This window comes from Haliotis rubra, unplaced genomic scaffold (genome assembly GCF_003918875.1).
Source record: "Haliotis rubra isolate DU_JTF1 unplaced genomic scaffold, ASM391887v1 Scf3, whole genome shotgun sequence".
In the NCBI taxonomy this organism is placed as follows: Eukaryota; Metazoa; Mollusca; class Gastropoda; order Lepetellida; family Haliotidae; genus Haliotis; species Haliotis rubra.
The window spans coordinates 5,753,502-5,775,298 of record NW_025766968.1 but is presented as its reverse complement, the minus strand read 5'-3'; the positions used below and the strand labels follow the sequence as shown (position 1 = coordinate 5,775,298).

At 36.5% G+C, this 21,797-nt stretch overlaps 1 protein-coding gene and 1 long non-coding RNA gene across 18 annotated transcripts in view; one reads left to right on the top strand and one right to left on the bottom strand.

Moving 5' to 3' along the window:
• Positions 1-21,797, bottom strand: part of LOC124282461 (FERM domain-containing protein 3-like) — a 92,106-nt gene that overhangs the window by 7,160 nt on the left and 63,149 nt on the right. The window contains exons 6-18 of one of the 17 annotated variants that reach the window (XM_046718449.1): positions 21,423-21,543; positions 20,961-21,048; positions 20,366-20,454; positions 19,567-19,630; positions 18,472-18,498; positions 17,382-17,642; positions 14,088-14,176; positions 13,196-13,273; positions 12,025-12,093; positions 10,073-10,170; positions 7,869-7,886; positions 5,236-5,265; positions 3,309-3,356 (exon numbers count right to left, since the gene is read on the bottom strand). In XM_046718449.1, coding sequence (XP_046574405.1) covers positions 3,309-3,356; positions 5,236-5,265; positions 7,869-7,886; positions 10,073-10,170; positions 12,025-12,093; positions 13,196-13,273; positions 14,088-14,176; positions 17,382-17,642; positions 18,472-18,498; positions 19,567-19,630; positions 20,366-20,454; positions 20,961-21,048; positions 21,423-21,543 — 1,080 coding nt within the window. Of the gene's footprint in view, positions 1-3,308; positions 3,357-5,235; positions 5,266-7,868; positions 7,887-10,072; positions 10,171-12,024; positions 12,094-13,195; positions 13,274-14,087; positions 14,177-15,143; positions 15,162-16,329; positions 16,345-17,381; positions 17,643-18,471; positions 18,499-19,566; positions 19,631-20,365; positions 20,455-20,960; positions 21,049-21,422; positions 21,544-21,797 lie in introns of all 17 variants that reach the window. The other 16 variants (XM_046718450.1, XM_046718451.1, XM_046718461.1 and 13 more) reach the window with 16 other exon arrangements.
• LOC124282466 lies at positions 1,764-2,575 on the top strand. Its single transcript, XR_006900161.1, has 3 exons — positions 1,764-2,076; positions 2,406-2,473; positions 2,538-2,575. It is a non-coding gene; the product is annotated as an uncharacterized LOC124282466 (long non-coding RNA).

Sequence of the window (21,797 nt, the reverse complement as noted above, 5' to 3'; positions counted from 1 at the left end):
ACAGTATTCCCGTTACATCACAGCGTGTCAGCTAATATGGAAGGAAAGCCCAAAGTGACACCAAAGTGATGTTTACCACTTGGTTGAGTGAGTGGTTTTACGTCACTTCTTGCAATATTCCAGCAAAATCCTGGTGAAGGACAACGGAATGGGCTTCACACATTGTACACATGTGGGAAATTGAACCCGAATCTTTGGTGTAATGAGCGAACGCTTTAACCACAAGGCTACCTCACTGCCCCACCACTTAGTTGAACCCCACTAGCACAGTTATGGTGTGGACATAACTAGAAACATAACCAATGTGAACAGAGAACCATAATCATAGGTTTTCGATGTGCCAAAGGGATGCATTTCTACGGTGAACTGTGGCAACTCAGATAACTGAGTCCCCCGTGTAACCAGCAAACATTTACAATTTGATGTGGTTTGTTGGACACAAGAGTCTTCACAGACAAAAGAAGTCATAACAACCTTGAAAGCAGTGTGACAATAAAACATTATAACATGATGAAAACAATATTTAACAGATACACCATGAAACAAAATCTGGAGTTGCCAACAGTGGCCATTTAACTGATGCCATTGCTGCACGTAACCATTAATAAAGACCTTTCCCACAACCTCATTCCAGTTGACAGAGAGCATAGCCAGACATATTAAAGGGAGATAATTATGCAATCTCAGTTAATATATGGCAAGATTTCTATTAGTTAGATTCTGTATATAATAGTATTTGTTAAGTTGATTAGTGAGAGATTCCATGTGTTTAATTCAGAGAAAGAAAATGTGCATCAACACAGCAATCATATCCCAATCTTTACATGAAACAGTGTCTCATAGATTACGGTGCATTGTGGTAGTGTTGCAACTATGGCTGGCCTTTGGATTTTACAACTCTTGAAATATATCTACACTGGAGTGCTTCTTGCACTTGATTAACACATATATCTGGAACCATGAGTTCAAGGTTCTGTGATGGACACTTCATTCATGGCATACACATCATGCTAACGGAAATGATTTTGTTCTCTCTCAGCACAGGAGACCATAAACCCAAGCATCTCCACACCATTCCATGAAACTCCCATGTACACTACACAAACAAGTTAAAGAACATCCACTTCTTTCATATTACACACATGAAAGAACCAGATGTTCTTTAACATTGCTTGAGTAGTATATTTCCACACAATTCCAAGAAGCAAACTCAAGCGTTATGATCTGTGAACCCTAAGAACTGTGAACTACAGGAGAAAAGTGACTGATCAATTCCCCCCATGAACAGAAGGCCACCTGCAGGCCCCAATCTCATACATTTAGCAGCTTCCTCATGAACTCAGATTTCCAATTCATGAATTGAAAACTCCAGATTCTAAGAGAATCCATAAAAAGTGATGTGGTTCCAATCACTGTACTACCAAACGCAGCCCAATTTCGTCCTACAGGTTGTTTTTTATATTAAAAGACCAGAAGGTTCACCCAGCTAACCCGTCCTAAAACACAATGGCATTAGAACCACAACACTTGTTTATGAATCTTAATGTAGATCTTCTGCTATCTGCTGAACTCAGGATGAATGTGTAACCTGGGCCCACACTATTGTAAGTTAAAGTTACTGAGATCTCTTTGTGCCAGTGAGGGACGGAGCTATTTGTGGCGACAAGTGGGCTGTAATGATTCACTGCCATGACTTAGAAGTTCACAGCACAGACATATCATTCCTAAAGGGGCTGTACTTCACGATCACAGGGAATGACAAGGGATGCGAACAAATCATACTTACTTCAAATAGCCCGAACTGGTCATTTGACCTACTTATTGTTCAAGACTTGTGTCTTCAGTCTTATACATGTACCAGTTACTATCATGTAACTAGACATGTATCTCAATGTGCCAATACAGGCATAAAAACATTACTGCGATGTACAGATACTGAGTGAGGACAGTATCATGATGTACCAATATTGGGTGAGGACAGTATCACAATCTACAAATATTGGGTGAGGACATTATCGCGATGTACCAATATTGGGTGTTGACAGTATCGCGATGTACCAATATTGGGTGAGGACAGTATCACGATGTACCAATATTGGGTGAGGACAGTATCACTAATCTACAATATTGGGTGAGGACAGTATCGCGATGTACCAATATTGGGTGATGACAGTATCGCAATAATGTACCAATATTGGGTGAGGACAGTATCATGATGTACCAATATTGGGTGAGGACAGTATCGATGACCAATATTGGGTGAGGACACCAATATTGGGTGAGGACAGTATGCTGATGTACCAATATTGTTGACAGTATCGCTGATGTACCAATATTGGGTGAGGACAGTATCTGATCGATGCGACCAATATTGGAGGTGATGTACCAATATTGGGTGTTGACAGGTATCACAATGTACCAATATTGGGTGAGGACAGTATCGCGATGTACCAATATTGGGTGAGGACATTGGGTCTTGACAGTATCACGATGTACCAATGTTGGTGTTGACAGGTGTGATGACAGTATGAGGACAGGGTGTACCAATATTGGGTGAGGACAATATTGCAATCTACCAATATTGGGTGTTATTGGGATGTACCAATATTGGGTGAGGACAGTATCGCGATGTACCAATATTGGGTGTTTGATATCGGTGAGTACCAATATTGGGTGTTGACAGTATAGTGATGTACCAATATTGGGTGAGGACAGAGGACAGTATTGTATGGATAGGTACCAATAGTGGGTGAGGACAGTATCATGATGTACCAATACTAGGTGAATCATTACAACCCTGCCACAAGCTGATCCCTCTGCTGTCTCATCATACAAACCTGCTCCCTCACACCCACGTAGACAACATGCATGTATAAAGCCATACCCAGCATTGACACCTTCGTCCTCTACTCCTTCCAGACACTTTTCACTCACAAACAGTTCAGATATATATCATGAAAATCTCTAACATATTTGCAAGATGATTAAAAAAATATCAATTTAGATTAGTAATCTGACCATAATCATTACATGTGATGTTTTTCATGTGAACGTGAAATAATGAAATATCATTGCTTGACTGACAATGGCACTGGTGTCTTGGACTTCAACATAAACACATGACATCACAACAAAGGCGTGAATGCTGAGTAGGCAAAAATCAGATAGATGTATCACACTGTTAATGCCGCATGTGCAAGATAGACGTGTCACATTATCAATGCTGCGTGTGCAGAGGCTACCCACCAACTGTGAAGAAATGACAGAGAGAGAGATGTGAGCCCCCAAATAAAATATTAGCAATTCACCTGTTGGGGTGATTTCAAAAGACTGATTGGGAGTTTCTTCCGCCATTCCTATTCGAAACACATGAAATGAACAGTTTTCATCATAGATGAGGATCGATATTTCTCTGTACTTTGGATGTTATTCTTATTAATTATTCTAATGTTAATCATTATGGTAATACTAATGAGCAGGTATAATTAGTTACTAACATCATATATATCCTGACTATCAGTATTATAATAAAATATCAAAGATAATTACACTTTCATGAGATACATCTTGATAACACAACAGGATTCCTCAGAATGACAGTTTCACAGCCGTGTTAACATTAACCAGATTACTTCCACTGTAAATTATGAATTTCTCTCCAATGAAATCTGTGGTACATTTATACTTAAGGAATGACTGTTCATATCTTTTAGAAATGCAAAATCTGAACTATTAATCATCATAATACTGAAAGGATAGTACTCATAATTATCGTTCTAGGTAATAATAACATAAGAAAAGATAAGCGTTGCCATGGCAAAGAGAGGAGGCATTAGTAACAGCTTGTTGACTATTAAGATCAGGTTAACTACTAGCTTCAGAATCAATCCTGAAGATAATGTAATCAATACAACAGCTTGTATGTATAATGTATATATAACTAACTAACATCAAAATTGGTGACATTTTCAGCCTAAATATCTGTGATCTTAATTATGTTTGTTCATTCAGGAAAGTCCATGATAAACTTTTAGAAGTTGAAAGATTGTGAAGTCATGGAACTTTTTCTGGATAACAAAAATTAAAAATAATATTATAGAAGTTGTTAGCCGTAAAAAGAGTCTACAGACTCTGTTAGCTAATGATATGAATCTAAGTGACTTCTGAATTCTTCTAACATGTTAGTTCATCATAAGAGTGAATAATTTAAATGCGAAAATAGCCGAGTCCCTTGTGGTTGCATCTGAAAGTCCATGGGAGGGAAAGGGGGAAGGGTCTTGTGTAGAGGAGAAAGAGATAGATGGGGTTTATTCAGTGGTTGTGGTACAAGGGGAGGGATATATCACCATGACACCTTGATATTGATAAAGACTGTTAGCTCTTAAGATTACATAAAATCAATTAACTGTATGTCATAAACAGTGACATTTTAGTGAAAGGAAAGATATGACATGCGATATATAATCTGATTAATATTACATTTTATGTCAAGTTCTAATACATACAATAAGTAATTATCCCTCATAACCAGTTTACATGGGATGAATCATTTAAGGCAATGGTATCTCCCACCCATGACACATAACCATGACAATATCGGTTTGTTCCTGATGGTTTCAACAATATGACACAACAGTAAAGCCTTCAAACTTACATCACAGGCTTCTGTGATAGTGAATGGCATCAGACAGACGTGAAGGAAGACTTAGCAAACAAGCTCAAATGAACAATGTGAACAACATGAGAAGAATGTCCCATGAATTGCACTACCCTACTCTGGTGCTGGCACAGTGCGCTCACAGCAAATCAGGTGACAGAATATAGTCAAAATTTCTCAGGGGACTGAAAGCCTATGGTTATCTTAAACTTATTTGATCTGGTATCATATATTGTGAACGGTACAGCAAAAAGGTACCATGAAATTCTACAAACATGCTCATGTTCAAAACCCAAAGAAACAATTTCCATTTTGCTGTAATCCTCCAAGAATACTGACCATCAAAGTCTGTGAAACAAGGAAACAACTTGTTTTGTCATCCATTTTGAATAAGTTAAAGTAAACCATGAGTTTAGTATTCCGCCATACTGAATTTTCTTTCAGCCCCTTGACTAGAACAGCTAAACTTTGGCAAGAGACTGAATGAGGAGACCATGAAACATCCCGGTGGGAGGACGGAACAGATGGGTGATGGAACTGAATGAGGCATGATATGATCAGCATGCAGGTGTAGTTACCTTGGGCTCGGCGACTCGGTGCAAGATAAACTAGTGGATTAAACAGAACAAGTTAAGTTGGGAATGAAACTGCATGTCCATGTTCAGTTGAGGCTCAAGTTAATAAATCACACAACTGATTTTTCTCAACGAATTGAAATACTAAAATTACAAGTGCTGTTAAATATTCTTTGGTATATTGATCTGAAATATCATTTTTTTTGCACACAGTGATGCTACACCTTTTTAATATTATTCCAATAACATTTTATGAATTCAATAGTGTTTCTCAACAAATATTCTTTTTGGGAATGAAATTTTATACTTATTATTTTTAAAAAGTCCACCATTTAGTGTAAAGCAGCAAACCTGTGCAGACATATCCAAAAGCACAATACCCCTGACAACCGTTCAGCAATACTTGTATACCTAAGCTTACTTGTACATTGAATATTTAAAGCAGAATATCTAAAGCAACAGCACTTTAAAATTTTGCAACATAAATTACACAAACTTTGAACAAAAGTCAAATTTTTAAGGGGCAATGACTTGCAGCAGGTATTCAAGTGTCAGACCAAACAGTGAGAACGTCAAAAATAAATTCCCATTTCCCAAATGAAACACAAATAGAAGACTGTAACAGTACAACAATACAACACAGCCTGACTTAAAGTAGAGACGACACAAACGGTCAGACCCTGTTGAGAAACATCTTGATGTGGGCTGGTGGTGTGTATGGCTAGGAAAGACATGTTCCGAGAAACTTTAAGTGAAGTCGACTTGTAGATTTTTTCAATCATCTACTGCCTGTAGTATAGAGTGAGTGATTTTAGTTCACGCTGCACTCAGCAATATTCCAGCTATATGGTGGCGGACATGTAGTATAGGTGACATATATTCAAACGTAAGTGAGGATATATCACTTTTTCACAACCTATATATTCAGTGTAGAAATACTGGTGCCATGCCAGATCTGGTATTTATGATGACTGGACAGTATTTGTATAGTCCTTTAACATGTAAAAATATTCCTGGAAACATACAGCTACATACGATTGCGAATCTTGGTCTGTATTTTTTTATGAAACACAGGTCAAAAAATTACCAGAGACCGTGCATATGTAATTACTGGTGTTTATAATACAAATATTTATGGCAAGAAATATACTTTCTCAATATACAGTTATTGATTTAAGCCAAATTTGCACACACTGTCAAAAAACTCATTTCAGTTACACATTCTGACTACAAAACTTGAAGAGTCACACCTGTGTCCTACAGGGGTTCCCTACTCAACTCCACACCGGTTTCCATCATTCACAAACATTATACAAGGCATATCTACTCAGCCATGCTTTCAACCAAGGGAGGTAACTCACAATCTACAACCTGGTGTATAAAAACTATGCCATTGCAAAAATGACCTTTCATAAAAGTAACTCTGGGGACAGTAAGCTGGCATTGTTCATAGCAAAGAATAAAAGCTTCTATTTGTCTACTTCTATAGGCCAACAGAGGACATATTCTGAGCAGCTCACCTTCTTCACACAAAATAAAGACAACTTCATCTTGTCAATAAGGATATCCTAAATCAAGTACACTACAGTGATTGTTTATGTGTCTAACATTTTTTGTAGTCATATAAATCAGCATCACTCAGTGGTCAAAGCTGTGGGCAGGTGGAAGCTGGTAATTAGAATTTGAATAAATCTGCTTGCAAGGGGAGATAACTTTAGCATGTGGGCATGGCATACCACCACTGTGGGTGACAGTGGTTCATCTACCCGGGCAGTGGCAACAACTCAAGGGACTGACTGTGGTGAAATCGGAAGAATAAGGAGAAACATGCGGTTAGTGTAATCAAAACCAAAAGCCCTTTGTCAGCTGCCATGTGAAGGTGCTCAAGTTTGAATCTTTTCAGCCATAGATTACTGAAAGCTGGAAAACTTGGCAAAAAGTGATTTGCTGCCTTTTGAACCAAAATATTTTGATTATTTACAAACATGAAAACAAAAAGTAATTTGAAGAGTCATGTCGACTTCATCATTTTCAAATAATTTCTGAACAGGTTCTTGACTTAGATGTCCTTCAAGAACTTTCATAAAACTTACATTTCAAATGGGCAGCAAACACATATTCATAATGAAGATATCAACATACCACAATTGATAATGAAAGAGGTTATCATTAAAGGCCATATACAAATTGTTCTTCAACAGTTATGTATACATAAAGGTTTTTGTCACAACATCTTTTAAACTACAAATAATGCTAAGAAATTTTCAAAAAGTGATTTTGTTCCCAGATAATGCAATCTTATATAAAATTTTAAAATTTGGTTCCCTGTATTTACAACATGGAGACTAACTTTTATTAAGCATCAGGGAATTGTATTTCCAAAGAAAAGGACTGAAACAGAAACAACAAATCTGATGAAAGATTGTGTATAGTACACCAACGAATGGAATTTAACCAGAAAATAAAATACAATTTGTTTTCTCAGCACTGTTCAATAACTGTTGAAGACAAGATGTACACACACCTGTATCTGTCAGCTAAGTTTTAGTCACTGACAAGACAATAATGAAAGCAAAATGACTTAGAAGACCAAACCTGAGCCAAAATATAACTGACAGGCATCATAACAGACTTACCATTGTAGCGTCTTCGATCTATAAACACAAAAAACACAATACAACTACTACTACAGAAATTAGTAAGGAACCCAGCAAGACCACTGTTCCATGTACCCACCGTATCTACCAGAGACCTATGCTGTATCACAATATAGCACACTACTGATAACACCCATATACCATACTACCCAACACAGAAGTAATACAGTGCTTCATTATAGAACTACACAAATGTCTTAAAGGCACTTGATATGGTATCTAAATGGTGTACTCAATGACTGCACACTTTTGAAGAGACCAGTTTGGCTTTATAGTTATCATCTTTTGCCACTAGCTAAGTTTTCCAATATTTTTCCACTAAACAAGTCATTTAGAAGAAATGGAAGAAAAGCACATGTACAATGCTAACTTCCAACTGAAGGGTTCTACATTAACTCAACATGAAATATAGTAAGGTTAAAGTACCATTAACTGTTGTGTGGATGTGTGGTGGAAAGGTTACTACAATGGAAATCAGTAAGGGTGAGAAGAACAACATGTGATATTTGAGTATTAATATATTAACACTGTGTCAGATGGGCCAGTTCTGTTAACAATAGCCAAGGTACAGTAGCTCACCTTCTCTTAAAACTCAACAAAATCAGCTGTTTAACAAATTCTTATCCAAATTCTGACATGAGGCAGCTATTATTCAGATAGTTAGTTTTCATCAAGATAAATAATGGTTGATACAAAGATCATGAATGAGTGAGTGAGTGTGTCGGGTTTTATGCCGCTTTTAGCAATATTCCAGCAATATCACGGCGGGGGACACCAGAAACGGGCTTCACCCATGTGTTGAATCGAACACTGGCCTTCGGCGTGACGGGCGAACGCTTTAACCACTAAACTACCCCACCGCCCCCTAAGATCATGAAAGTTTGCACTGAAAACTATTTGACATATTTAATGATGCAGCGTTTCAAAGGGTTGTTTGTCATGTCAAAGCTCAGTAGATTTGTTTTTGCTTCAATTAAATACAATCGTTGGTGATACCTTGGTATTGGTGCAACACTGTTTAAATCATAACCAAACAATACTATAAACACATACTATATCTAGCTTTAACCTTTTTTTTAAGTTTGGACTTTTATGAAATAAATTTAAGGAAACTGCGAAAAGGATCAGTGCAATATGAAGAAAAAATTTGGCTTCGTGATCTAGTTCCAGCTGATGACAACAACAAACTACAGACAAACAGGCCCTTACATAAGCTCACTAAGGCTTTTAGCCGAGGTGAGCTAACAAGACAATAACCAGGTGTGAGGCTGTTCATGTTTTGCCTACTGGAGTAGTGTAACACTGTCATGCAAGGGACGTACATACACGGGCGGGAGTCCAGCTTTAACCATAGCCTAAAATCACCCAGGAGTAATTCTTCCCCACTTATTGGAAAAGAATCAATAAACCTTGCAAGCATGTTAACACCCCACAAGGATGCTGTTGGTTATTTTCCCCTCCACTGTGTTTCAATTGTGAAATATTTTTACCTACTTCCAAAACCTAAAGTTTCCCAGCTTGTTTATCCACATTATCTATGGCAACACAACTGGGCCACTATCAATGTGACTATTTCACATGTATGCCGTGTGATGTAACCCATATCTGCCTGTTTGTCCTCAGCGTTGGGTATATTCCCAACACAAGGGACGGGACATAAAGCTGCTATTCAAGGAACCCTGGTTTTCTAGGTGGCACTTCTGTCTACTCTGAGACAGGGTGTTTATTTTAACCAGTCCGTCATCTCAGTTACAGCAAACACTAAAGCAGTTAAAAATTAACTTTACTCATAAGCTCCATATTGCATATATATCTGTATTATATGCTAAACAGCTGATAATTCCATGAAATAACCTGTCAGTGCCACATCACAGAGCAATCTGGCGTGTGACATCCTTGATGAACCAGGGTATTTAATCTAGATACTGTTCGAATAAATACCCTGGGTCAATTTGCCCCCATACCTTCGTTTGAAGTCTAATTTGTAAAGTGTATGTAACACAAGAATTGCCACCCGCTCAAACTGTCACTATGAGCAGGAAATATTTTATTTAATGTCACTGATTATCGTGTCATCACTCCAAAGACAAGCTCTGGTTGTGAATGTTGAGCATAGATTTTCTGTAAACGAAGCTTAAATGAATTGTTACATGTGGACATCAGTCTCGATGTTCCAAACTCACCTTCCGGTACAGGCTCCGACATGATGGACGTATTCAGCGTACTGCTCTTGCTCTCAGACGCATGCTTATTGCGGGAAAAGTTGGGAAGAGAGTTGGTTCTGTAAATCAAATAGACGACTCCAAAGTTACTACATTGCTAATTCAAATTTAATATTTCACCTATACTATCAATAATTTATGATTTATGAAAAAGCCAGAATTATTACAGACAGAAGTAATTTAAATTAGACATTTCTTTATCCATGCATCAACAGAAACAGTCTCATATGCAGATTCAATTTGCATGTAATACTAGCATATCATATGCATACGATCATTTCCCCCTGAATCAAGATACACATCTAGTGCTGCTGATAGGCGTTTCAGTCAGAATATAAACAGTTCAGTTTTCAATACATCTATCAAAAGAGGATTAAAGAACAATATTTCCATCAACCCAAAAACTATTATTGAAATAGATGATAACACCATTGTATCCCTTAATGGGCACATTACCCATAGAAATAACATACATTAACTTTTTGTAAGACTTTAACGAGGACATCAAAACAGACATGACACATATTTGACATGACTGCGTACAACGACACAATGAGAATGATGTCATGCGTGATTCACATCATGCTTCTGATGGCTCATTACGGTCAGTATGATATTGCTGGTGTAGGATGATGAATTAATAGATGTTACATTGATGTAGTTCAGTCATTAGACATAATAATTAAAATTGTTAGGTCCGATGGATACATTATTTGGATATATAAATATATATAGTATAAGGTATATCAATTTTTGGAAAGAGACACTGTTCTCTTTTGATAAAATGTTTTTGTTCAACTGTAAGTTTCATGAGAAAAGTCCAGGTACGGAGCTCCCAATACCATCCTTAATAAAACTTAACAGAAAATAATAAATCACATGACTTTTTTTCAGTTTCTCTTGTTGAAACTTCTGATTTTAAATGTTACCAAAACGCTTTAACTATAAAAGTTATGTCAAGTCTAATACTTCATCCAAAACAGATGAAAACTTGAAATGGAGAAAACAAGTTGAGTGGATGAAAAAAAAAGGAGGACTAAAGTTAATTTTTGTAACATTTCGGATAACTGAGCTGAAAGCTACAGTTAATCTAAAAGCAATATGTGTTAACTACACAGCCTTACCTAATTGATTAAAAAGCAGTCAAAGAACATACAATTTCTTTAAAAAAAAAACCACAAATAAGATAGAGGAATTAAAAGGACACAAAAAGCTGCAAACAGGAAAATTGACAAATATACCTAAGTGTTAAACGTTACAAACTGTCACAGTATTAGAGAGTTTTATAAAAAGAATTAAATACTATGTCTCAGACAAACCTTTATACAGACATCAATCAATACTAGACTTTCTGGTCCAACACAAAAAACTTCAAACTCAACCAAAATCAAACTTTCAGGTAAGAGCAAAATTCTAGAAAGATGAGTTTTTTCATGCTCTATCATGTTAGAGACAATTTGATTGGTCAGGCAAACACATGCCATGCAGTCTTTCAATCACTCTGATTGGTCATTTGACACTATCTACACAGCGCAGCCAGATGAATAAAGTCAAATTTTATACTTACACATTGTTAGAGTTTACACATGCAGCATTGGGTTTGATTCATGAGTTTACTCGAAAACACCCAGGGTTGTTGTTGGAAGAATTTAATTGTTACTTTCTGATTTCTCAGTCTGCATATGGATATTTCCAGTTCGATAAAACAATTAAATATATTCCCAAAATATAATTGTAAAATACAATTGTTTTCATACATTTCCCAAAAGAGAACGAAAAAAAATACAACAGGGAGCTCTCTGCTGATGTTAAACTTTGATGTCTATGAAATTTCCAAATGGTGAATTCCTTTCCCTGCCTGAGATCAACCCTGGGTATTTTGACTATAAGCATGAGAAAGCAGGACTACTAGCCTTGGAAATTTGGGCTCTGACCTCTTTATGTTTTCACTGGCTGAAAGAGCCTCGACCTGACAGCGTCCACTGTAGAGTCAAGCACACACGTTAGGAATGACACAAAATCATCAACTTCCTCAAAATGTCATTTAAACATGTAGGTGCAATGGGATGATGAACAGGATGATTAATGATCACATAAAAACTGGAAAGTTGTTTCATGTAGTTAGCAGACACCATAAGCTTTTGATGTCAGGGGAAGTAACTATGTAAACAACAAGAGTTACCTCCCCTTGAACAACTGTCAACAAACAGAGTTCTCTTTTTGATAAACATTCAACTTTTATGACATCATATGGAAGCAGATGACTATTTCTATCTGTTAAAACTAACAGTCATGTTACGACAATTCATTATTTCTTTACTTCTTTCATATTCTCAAACATATCTTCCTTAAGGGTGAAACATTTTGAAACTTTGGCATAATCAATTAAAATAATGTATAAATTTAAAATGTTCCATGAAATGTACATAATTGATTGCGATATCTTTCAGACATATTTTCTTAGAGGAAGGGGATTTGAATCATGTGTCCAATGATAATTTGGTTAAAAAAATATTCTGTCTTGATAGGAATAAAATACCCAGACAATTCAGTGATGGAGATGACGAGCAACAATAAATGCAGGGTACAATGACACATAGTCAATGAATCCAATGAGTGTGATTCAGATTCTTAGGACTGAATGAACGAGTATGGTTTTCTGCCACTTCTACCCTACCATCCGAGCCTCTTAGGAACAGCATGGAAATATCTGTAACCAGTTCTAAACAAGATCCTCCAAGGGCTTCAGCCTTATAGGACATATCTTTGAGAAGATGAATAATGAAAAATATTTGTAACATATACCATAAAATAATACCTAAAATCATGTACAAACTTAAACTCTGGAATGAGATAAAACGACCATCTAGTCTACTTTTGACACTGTTATTACAGTCTGTTGCACAAGCTATAACATCAATAGTTACTAACTCTCTACAGCACATGCTCGTTATATCTAATACCATTCTTTTCTCTTAACTGATGTTGCAAATATAATAAACATATTATTACTGAAATCTTGAAGAGCTGAAAGAGATGTCCAGTGTGATTTTCAATGATATATTGCATGCAGTTATCGAATACCTGAAACGGAACTTGGATCCTCGGCTGAAGAGCGTTCCGCCTGACTTCAACTTGGGTGCATTGCATGAAGACGCCAGCCTGTTGTATAAACCACGGAAACAAATCAGTTCCATCTAATCTTGTTACTTGTATACAGCTTTTTATATATCCAGCTTTGGTAATGGCACAAGACTGCCTTACTAAACAAACATTTTCATATAGCAATTCAATTGGAAATAGTAACATAGTAGTTTCCTAGATGTAAGGTAAAGTTGGGATAAACATTTTCATATATGAACTAAATAGTTTCACTTGAGATGGGTGGGTTAACCCCATTTTCAGATTACTTTACTCAGACATAAGGTATGATGACAATATGTGGATGAACAGCGATATTACAGAGATAGCGATGTTTCTGTGTAGGTTCTAACACCGTTATCAAGCAAGTGATGTTAGAACCTACACGAAACGTCGCTCTCATTGTAATAAAGAAGTTGTTTACCATATATTGTCATCCTTCAGTTATTTGTCAATCTTCTAAATGCCTCTCAAAGAAGTCATTCAGACATACATGTATAGATGGTTGTACTTATCCAGACTGATGCCAAGTTTATAGTGCTGGACCACTGTAACCTGTTCTAGTTTCAAATGGATGCCTATTCAGACACAGACCTTGTTTTATTCACTTAATGCCAAGTGCAAGACAGGGCAACACTAAGTACCGTCTTGTCTCTTGGTATGACACGTCCAGTTGATTGAACCAATGACCTTTACCTCTCAGTGAAAATGCTCTACCCTGTAGTTTCAGATTAAGCTTTGAGGATATCCCAGTGTCAGTCACAATCAGGATTATACAGTTTCAACCATTTCAGTACTATCAATCAAGGGGAATTACTCTGAAGAAGGGACTTACGTGAAGAAGAGTTGTTGTTCCACAGCACATCTCCACAGGTACTTGCACGCTCCGACAGTCAGACACTTGTAGCCGTGGGGCTGCTGCTGCTAGGTGGAAGGTGTGGCATTGCATTACACAAATCTAGCTGGACATAACATTCATCTACTAGGTGATCCAAGCACTAGACCTCAGAACAGGTTCTCAAAGGTTTATACATTTGTTTACAGCTTATGTTACCAGCTAGCATAAGTGTTTCAGAAATGATTAAAAAGATAAGGAAAGCTAAAGAACGATACTGTTATAAGCCCACTTGGGTCCAAAACAAGAACCTAATTCTGCATTCCAACCGATCTATTATGGTGTGCTGAGTTTCACTATGTCCTACATATGCAGCTGCCATTCGTGAATGTATCTTGGGTGAGTGAGTATGATTTTACGCCGCTTTTAGCAATATTCCAGCAATACAACGGCAGGGGGACACCAGAAATGGACTTCACACATTGTGTCCATGTGGGGAATTGAACCTTGGTCTTCAGCGTGACGAGCAGACACTTTAACCATCACCTCCCCGAATGTACCTTGGTAGTTAATATGGTCCTCCTATGTGCAGCTATATCAATTACACATACTACGTGCACTGACTTACCTACATTCTAAGACATCGTCTTTTATCTTCAATCATACTTTCTTAACTAATGGCATTTGTTTAAGATAGACATTACATATTTATCAGGTAGATCTTATTCAGTCAAAGCAAAACATTGATTACTGCATACAATACTTTCAGTGAAAATTGCAAAGAGAAAAATACTTGGTTATCATTTTTGTGAAATATTTTATACAAAATCAACATGTTTTCATAAGATATGGTCGAGATCTTAACATTCACGAGTATGTTAAATCATACATTATTTTTAGATCAATACCACAATATGGAACAATATTAATCAGTCTGACCAACTCTAATTGTTAACAGAGACTTCCGTATCACTGTATTCATTCAAATAAGCATGCAGGTAAATACATTTGAACATTTTTGGTATTACATTGCTAGTGCAGCATAAACAGAAATACCTTTATTCGTTTTCTTTTCTGCAAAAACAATGTAAGAACATCAGTATGTGTTTTCTACTGATACATGATGCTAGTTGATGATGGTGCCGAACTCTACAACAGCTCAATGAGAACTACTCACAGGTGTGTGTGAGGAGACTGGCCAAAACAGGGCAGACAACTCTCAACATGTCTACTGGTCAAAACATCAACAGGCGTTTATTTGAATGAATACACAAATAAAAGAAATCAATGACCTTTCAGAAATATTTGAAAAACCTGTAAATGACTCGACCATATCTGTTTCATTTCCACATCTAGTAATACACACTGCCATTGGTTTAGTGCCTGTATTAGGAATAGGAATCATGCCAATTAAATCATAGCACAACTTGTTGACATGCTACAATATACACGTAATGTAACCACCAACAAAACAGCATGCGTCACATCTATCATGCTAACATGTTGGAGGAAGAGGAGAAACTAAAGCTCATCACCCGTCATGGATATGGTTTCTACAAGAAGCCTGCCCACAAAAAACTAGGGTATATTTATCAAGCCCAGCTCAGGTCTATCAATGACTGATATATGAAAAGCTAGTGGTCAGGAAATACTATCTGATGTTATGGAAAGTAGTATATACCAATACCCAAAACTAAGATGGTGATTATGAGCCATCCCCGTCTATCCACGACTGATATATTGTTCAGGAAATAATGTATGTAAAAATAATGCAAAATCAAATGGAACGGTGATCAAACCAAGCTCCAGCCAAACTGATAAATTTAAATCTAGTGTCAGGAGGATTCTATTTGATGGTTAGGAGAATACTATTTACTGTATACCAAATTTCTAATGAGAATCACGCCAGATACTATGATGAAGCTGAATTCATGTCAAACATGATTCATATACTTTAATCTAGTTTCATGGAAATAGTACCTGATTGGCAGGAAAGTACTATTCTCAATAACAAATTTCCTGTAGTAAAAGCATGTGAACAAGAAGTTGTTGGCAGGTTTTATGTGTATGCACAAAGTACTAAGTGGATTTGGTGAAAGCTTTAATTGTAACTACAACTTCTAAACAGAAGCTATAATTAGTGATAAATAGGTGAAAGCATATGTTAGATAGATATTCCCTGAGCTGAAGCAGCAATAAATTGTAGTATATTAGCCCGAAAACCTGAATTTGTAATTATCACCTTTTCCTTCTTCCTCTAAAGGTTGCATTTGCAAGAGAGGGAACAAAACAAAAGAGCACCCATTAAAGCACATAGTAACAAATAATAGTTTGGAACAATGGCCAGGAGTTCAACTAGTGGTGATTATTCAATAAATTACATCCACAGCGCCAGTGCATAAGTATTTTCCCTAAAAGAAAAATTGGTAAAATAAGTTTTGTAAAAACAGAAAAACTGTGTTTGTTTGCATCTTATTCCAAAAATGTAAAATGGTCTGCCAGAAAACCAGAAGATATAATCAGATAATATCCCTTTAAATACAAAAATCAGGGTTTCGCTGCAAAGTCAAATTTTAGCTTGCTAAAAAAAATTAAAACAAGGACACTTTCTTTCTGTAAAGACGTGTTTTTTTCAAAATACTTTATAAACTCCAAAGTATGACAAATTCCATGGCTTCAAAAAACATTCCGACACATCCCAGAAAACCCTTTGGAAGGGTATGGAGCGTTCTGAAGATGAAATAATATACTGTTATATACTGTTTCCACCTGCAGTAAACCTGCTTGGTTCTATGTATTATACAGATTTCTATAAAGTCATCATAGAACAACGATAGTTGCAGCCTACATTATTGAAGTATGGAATTTATAACCACCTTAGCTTGACGATCACACATAACCATCAGGTGCACTGTTTAATAATTCAAACATGCCATCAGCATACTTAACCAGAATAAACACGTTGTTTTGCAAACATAGTGAAACAAAAATGCATAATTTTGATGCGTTATTGAATCATAATCAAAATAAATAAAAAATATCATTAAATGCATTCTAACTAAACTTGGTTAATGCTAAAAAAATGAATAAAAAGATTAATTCATATCAAACATTTTTGACATATGTTTAGTAAATAAAAAAATAGGAACAGTAAATTGCAAAATGTTATAGCATAATTCCACTCTTGTCAATTAAGCCAATCAACAAGGGAAAAAACAGGTTTTCTTCATGCTGACATTTTCATGGGAAATGTTTGTTTCCAAATTTTAGCAGGGTAATGAGTGACGTAAATACCTCGAACTTATTTTCCTCAGTTTTTTCTTTCTCGCTTTGATTTTCCTTATCAGATTCTTTTTTAGTTTCAGTTTCTTTCCCCTTTTCAGTTTCCTTCCCCTGCTCTTTTCCTGTTTCAGGTTCTTTTTCCTGGTCTTTCCCAGTTTCAGTTTCTTTTGCCTGTTCTTTCCCCTGTTCTTTCTCTTTTTCCTGTTCTTTCCCCTTTTCGTTTTCTTTATCCTTCTCTTTCTCCTTTCCCCCTTCTGCCGCCTCATCCGAAACCTACATGACAGTTGCCCAAATCTTGTCGTAACTTATGTCATATATTCAAGACAAATTTGTTTCCATAGCAAAGGGGTTTCACAATTCCTGGGTTATTCCTTACATAAAAAAACTTATTCCAATAAATGGCACATTGAAGAAAACAGTAAATATTTTCTTTTGAGGAAAATATTTTCAGTTCTTTTAGTACTGATTTAACTTTTTTTTTCAGTGATTTTTTTCTTTCAATGAGATGATGGAATGAAATCTTGATATGAAATGACAAACAAATGAACATGAGATAGGAAATTAATAAAAAAGTTTCAAGTTGACATTCCTCCAAAGGCAGGCAAACAAATTCATCAAATCCTAAATTTTTCACCAGACTTGAGAAATATTATGTACAGAAACATTAACAAAATCTTAAAAGAATAAAATTATTGACACTGTTTTCCATTACATCTAATCTAAGTTACATCTACTTCACAATAAAGAAGCTATTCTACAACCATTTATCTTCATGCTTCCATTTAGAAATGATTTACTTCTACAATACATAAATATTTCTGATGCAGCCTGAATAACTTAGGTTTACAAGTTCTTGGACACACTGGACCAAGAACATGGAGGAAATTAGGGCCGAAAGAAACTGATGAGTACATATTGTTGAACACAGTTGAATTTGTTTCTGTAACATTATCAAGTTAAAAAGAATTGTTTTCAATCATAAAAATTTAAACAGGCACAAACAGAAATATTGCATTTCTCTAGACACAGTAATCTAAGTGTCTCTCTATGTCAATATAATTGAGGTTTGGAGAAGAAGAAGAAGAAGAACATCAAGACTTACCTTCTTTGCATTCGCAGCATCTTCCTCCTGCAATAGCGTGTGGAGGTGAATGTGTGTGTGCACAGAGCAGCAAGAATATTACACATGCACCCTGAACCTGTAGCATGGGCTCATGAACATGAATCATGAACCATGAACGTGACTCATGAACCAAGACCAGATTCCTGATTCATACCTCAGGACTCATGAACCAAGAACGTGATTCAGAATTCATGATCCACAAACAGGGGCAAATAAACCAAAAACATAATTCACTAACCAGGACTTGTGAACCGAGAACATGATTCATGAGCCAGGATGAACATGCACCTTGAACAAGATCCACAACCAAGGCCCCTTGAACCAGTTTTCATGAACATGTGTGATGTCCATGACAGCCCAGAAAATGAAATGTGATTGGTCAAGACAGACGTGAAAGGTGTTCCCAGCTTTACATTGTGTGCTGATCAACTATTCTGAAGAATGTACACAAACTTTTCAAACTTAAAAAAAATAAATAAAAAGAAATTTCTTGTGTAAAATCATATGCAGTGAAGTTGCTATATGTAGAACCTATCCACAGAAGAGTTTGATCCCCATGCTTTTAACACAGTGTACACCAAGTGGGTGGGAGTGAGTGGCAACAGTTATATTTAAAATATTTAAAGTACAATTTCTGAATCATATTTCCCTTAAGCATTCAAGGAAGTAAACTTAATTTACTCAAAACTCCAAATTTTGATAAGAATATTTTCCCCATCTGAGAACAGAAATAAATATTTGTGATTTTTCATCTTCATTATGAGGTTTCTTTCTTAGAGAAGGGCCTTAATCAATCTTTACCAATGTCAATAATACATAACAATGAATAATATATACACAATGTAAAATTCTGGATTGAACAGTGCCAAAAATAAGTCACTTTTAACTTAACAGACATACTACAAGCAAGTTAAGGACTATTTTGTTTGTCAACCCTGAGTCACCATCATCAACTCCACCACTACCACTTCCTGTACAGCATGATAAGACACAGGCAACAGGTATGAAGGTATGATCAGTGCCTATACTGAGTATATGTTTATCTTAACCAATCAGATGTCAGTTGTATCTCACCTCTGCAACATTCACATGGACTATAAACATCTTCGCTTCATAAGCAATCCTTCTGATCTGGTTCCTGGAACAAACAAATAGATGTTCCTGAGTATCAAGACAAAATATACAGTACAACTTAATCATTCATTCAAACTTTAGAAGCTGCCAATATTTGTTGAGTAACACCACAGTTTGGCAATATTCAGCTGATCTGGATGAGAGGAAGACCTAAGCAACGATCCACACCATCAGGGTACAATGACCCAACTGTCTGATGTCATGCCTGACCATGTGACAAATTCAGTTTTCACTTAGGCAAGCCTAATTTACTGGGCAGCAATTCTACTGTGGCATCTCTGTAAGGACCAAAACCAAACATAACTAACTCCTATCTGCAGCTTCAAAAGGTTCGAAGGACAGGTGTACCTCTTGGCAGATCAGTATGTGAACTCTGCTACAGCGTAAGTAGGTGTATGTACCAAGTCAGAAAAAGGAAATCAATTCTCCCTACTATTCATATAAAATTTAATTATCTGGTACTAGGTTGAAGTGTTCAAGTATGAAGACAATTAATTACACATATATATATTGGTAGATTTCCTTTGTGGCATAATGTAATCTGGAATAAAATTACTATATGTGTTTCATGCACTGAAAGTGCTCTCCCTTATATATCATGGCGATTTGATTAAATGAGTGAAATCACAATATGAGTGTTTCAGCAACAAATGTTATTGATGCAGGTCACGTTTGGATACCATTTCCGATCATTTCCAATCAGTGTGTACTTTGTATGATTGTTTGATCATGTTTCTACCATTTATGTAGCTGCGTCCGTCGACTGCCGCGAAAGGTCATGATGCCCTGATGAGTCACACCCAGGTATAACTGATCTCCTCGCTGATCCTGAAACACAACATATGAAGTAGATGAAAATGTTTCACTTCGGATCAATTCACATCCTATGCAACAAACTGATTTGTGGAAAAGCAAGAAGACTGAGTGAGTGAGTTTAGTTTTACGCCGCACTCATCAATATTCCAGATATAGCAGACTTCTGTAAATAGTCGAGTCTGGACAAGACAATCCAGTGAACAACAGCATGAGCATCGATTTACGCAATTGGGATACGATGACATGTGTCAACCAAGCCTGACCACCAGATCCTGTTAGTAGCATGGGTTACTGAAGATCAATTCTAACCTGGATCTTCACGGGTGCAAGGAGACTGAATATACACATTTTAATGTTTAGAAATATCAAACAGTTTGATCAACACCAAAGATATTCAGACAAAGGTAGGTGTAAAATTAACAGTAATACAGAGCAAATATAATGCACCAAATCCACACAGCCGACTAATGCTACTCAACTTCACCTGATTTGACCTATGTACGGTAAAATCTACTCACCTTGACCTGATGTGGATCGACACCGTAAGTATCCAGCACAGCTGCTTTCTTCAGGAAATTACTCTCAGCTTCAGCAGGTACCTGGCCCCTAAAACACAGAGATACTAATTAACATCTTGAGGACCCCTATAATATACTGGAAATACACAATCAACAGCTCTATTGAAAAAGGAAAAAAACAAAACAAAAAGAAAACACAAAACCATTACCAGAGCCCCTCAATCAAAACAACGAAAACATACTTGAAAACAGAGAGACAAAAGCCACTTAAAACACTAACAAAAAGCTGTAATTAGGATACCAGGGCAAAGTATTTGGACTATATGGAGCTTTTGATCATAACTATTTGCTGAACAACATTTAGAGTTGTCTCCCTTCCCACAAACCCACTTTCAAATTTACCCCTTTTAATACCCTCCAACCATGGTCTCACTGGGATGTCCCCACCCAAACCAAACTTACTTGAGCGTCTTGTGCAGCTCCTGGATCTGTTCTTCCATCTTGGCGTTCTGCTTGGGTAGCATCTTGAAGGCAGTGATGTAGCCTGGTGGATGGTCCTGTGGATCGTAATCGCCAACCTCGGCTGGGGACAAATAACAGAAGCTGCAGTTGGGAATACAGTAGGTCTTCAAACGTTGTTTAGAAATAAAACACTTAAAGAGGAAAATGCATGGATATAAACTTCTTTAAATCATAAGGAACATAACGCTTCCAAGCATATTTTAAGGATATACTCTGAAATGTCGGTCCGTTAGAGCAACGAAGTTGACATCCATAAATTTTCCCCCATAATTGCATACATCTCTTGAGGTCAACCAAATGTATTTTGATATAGCC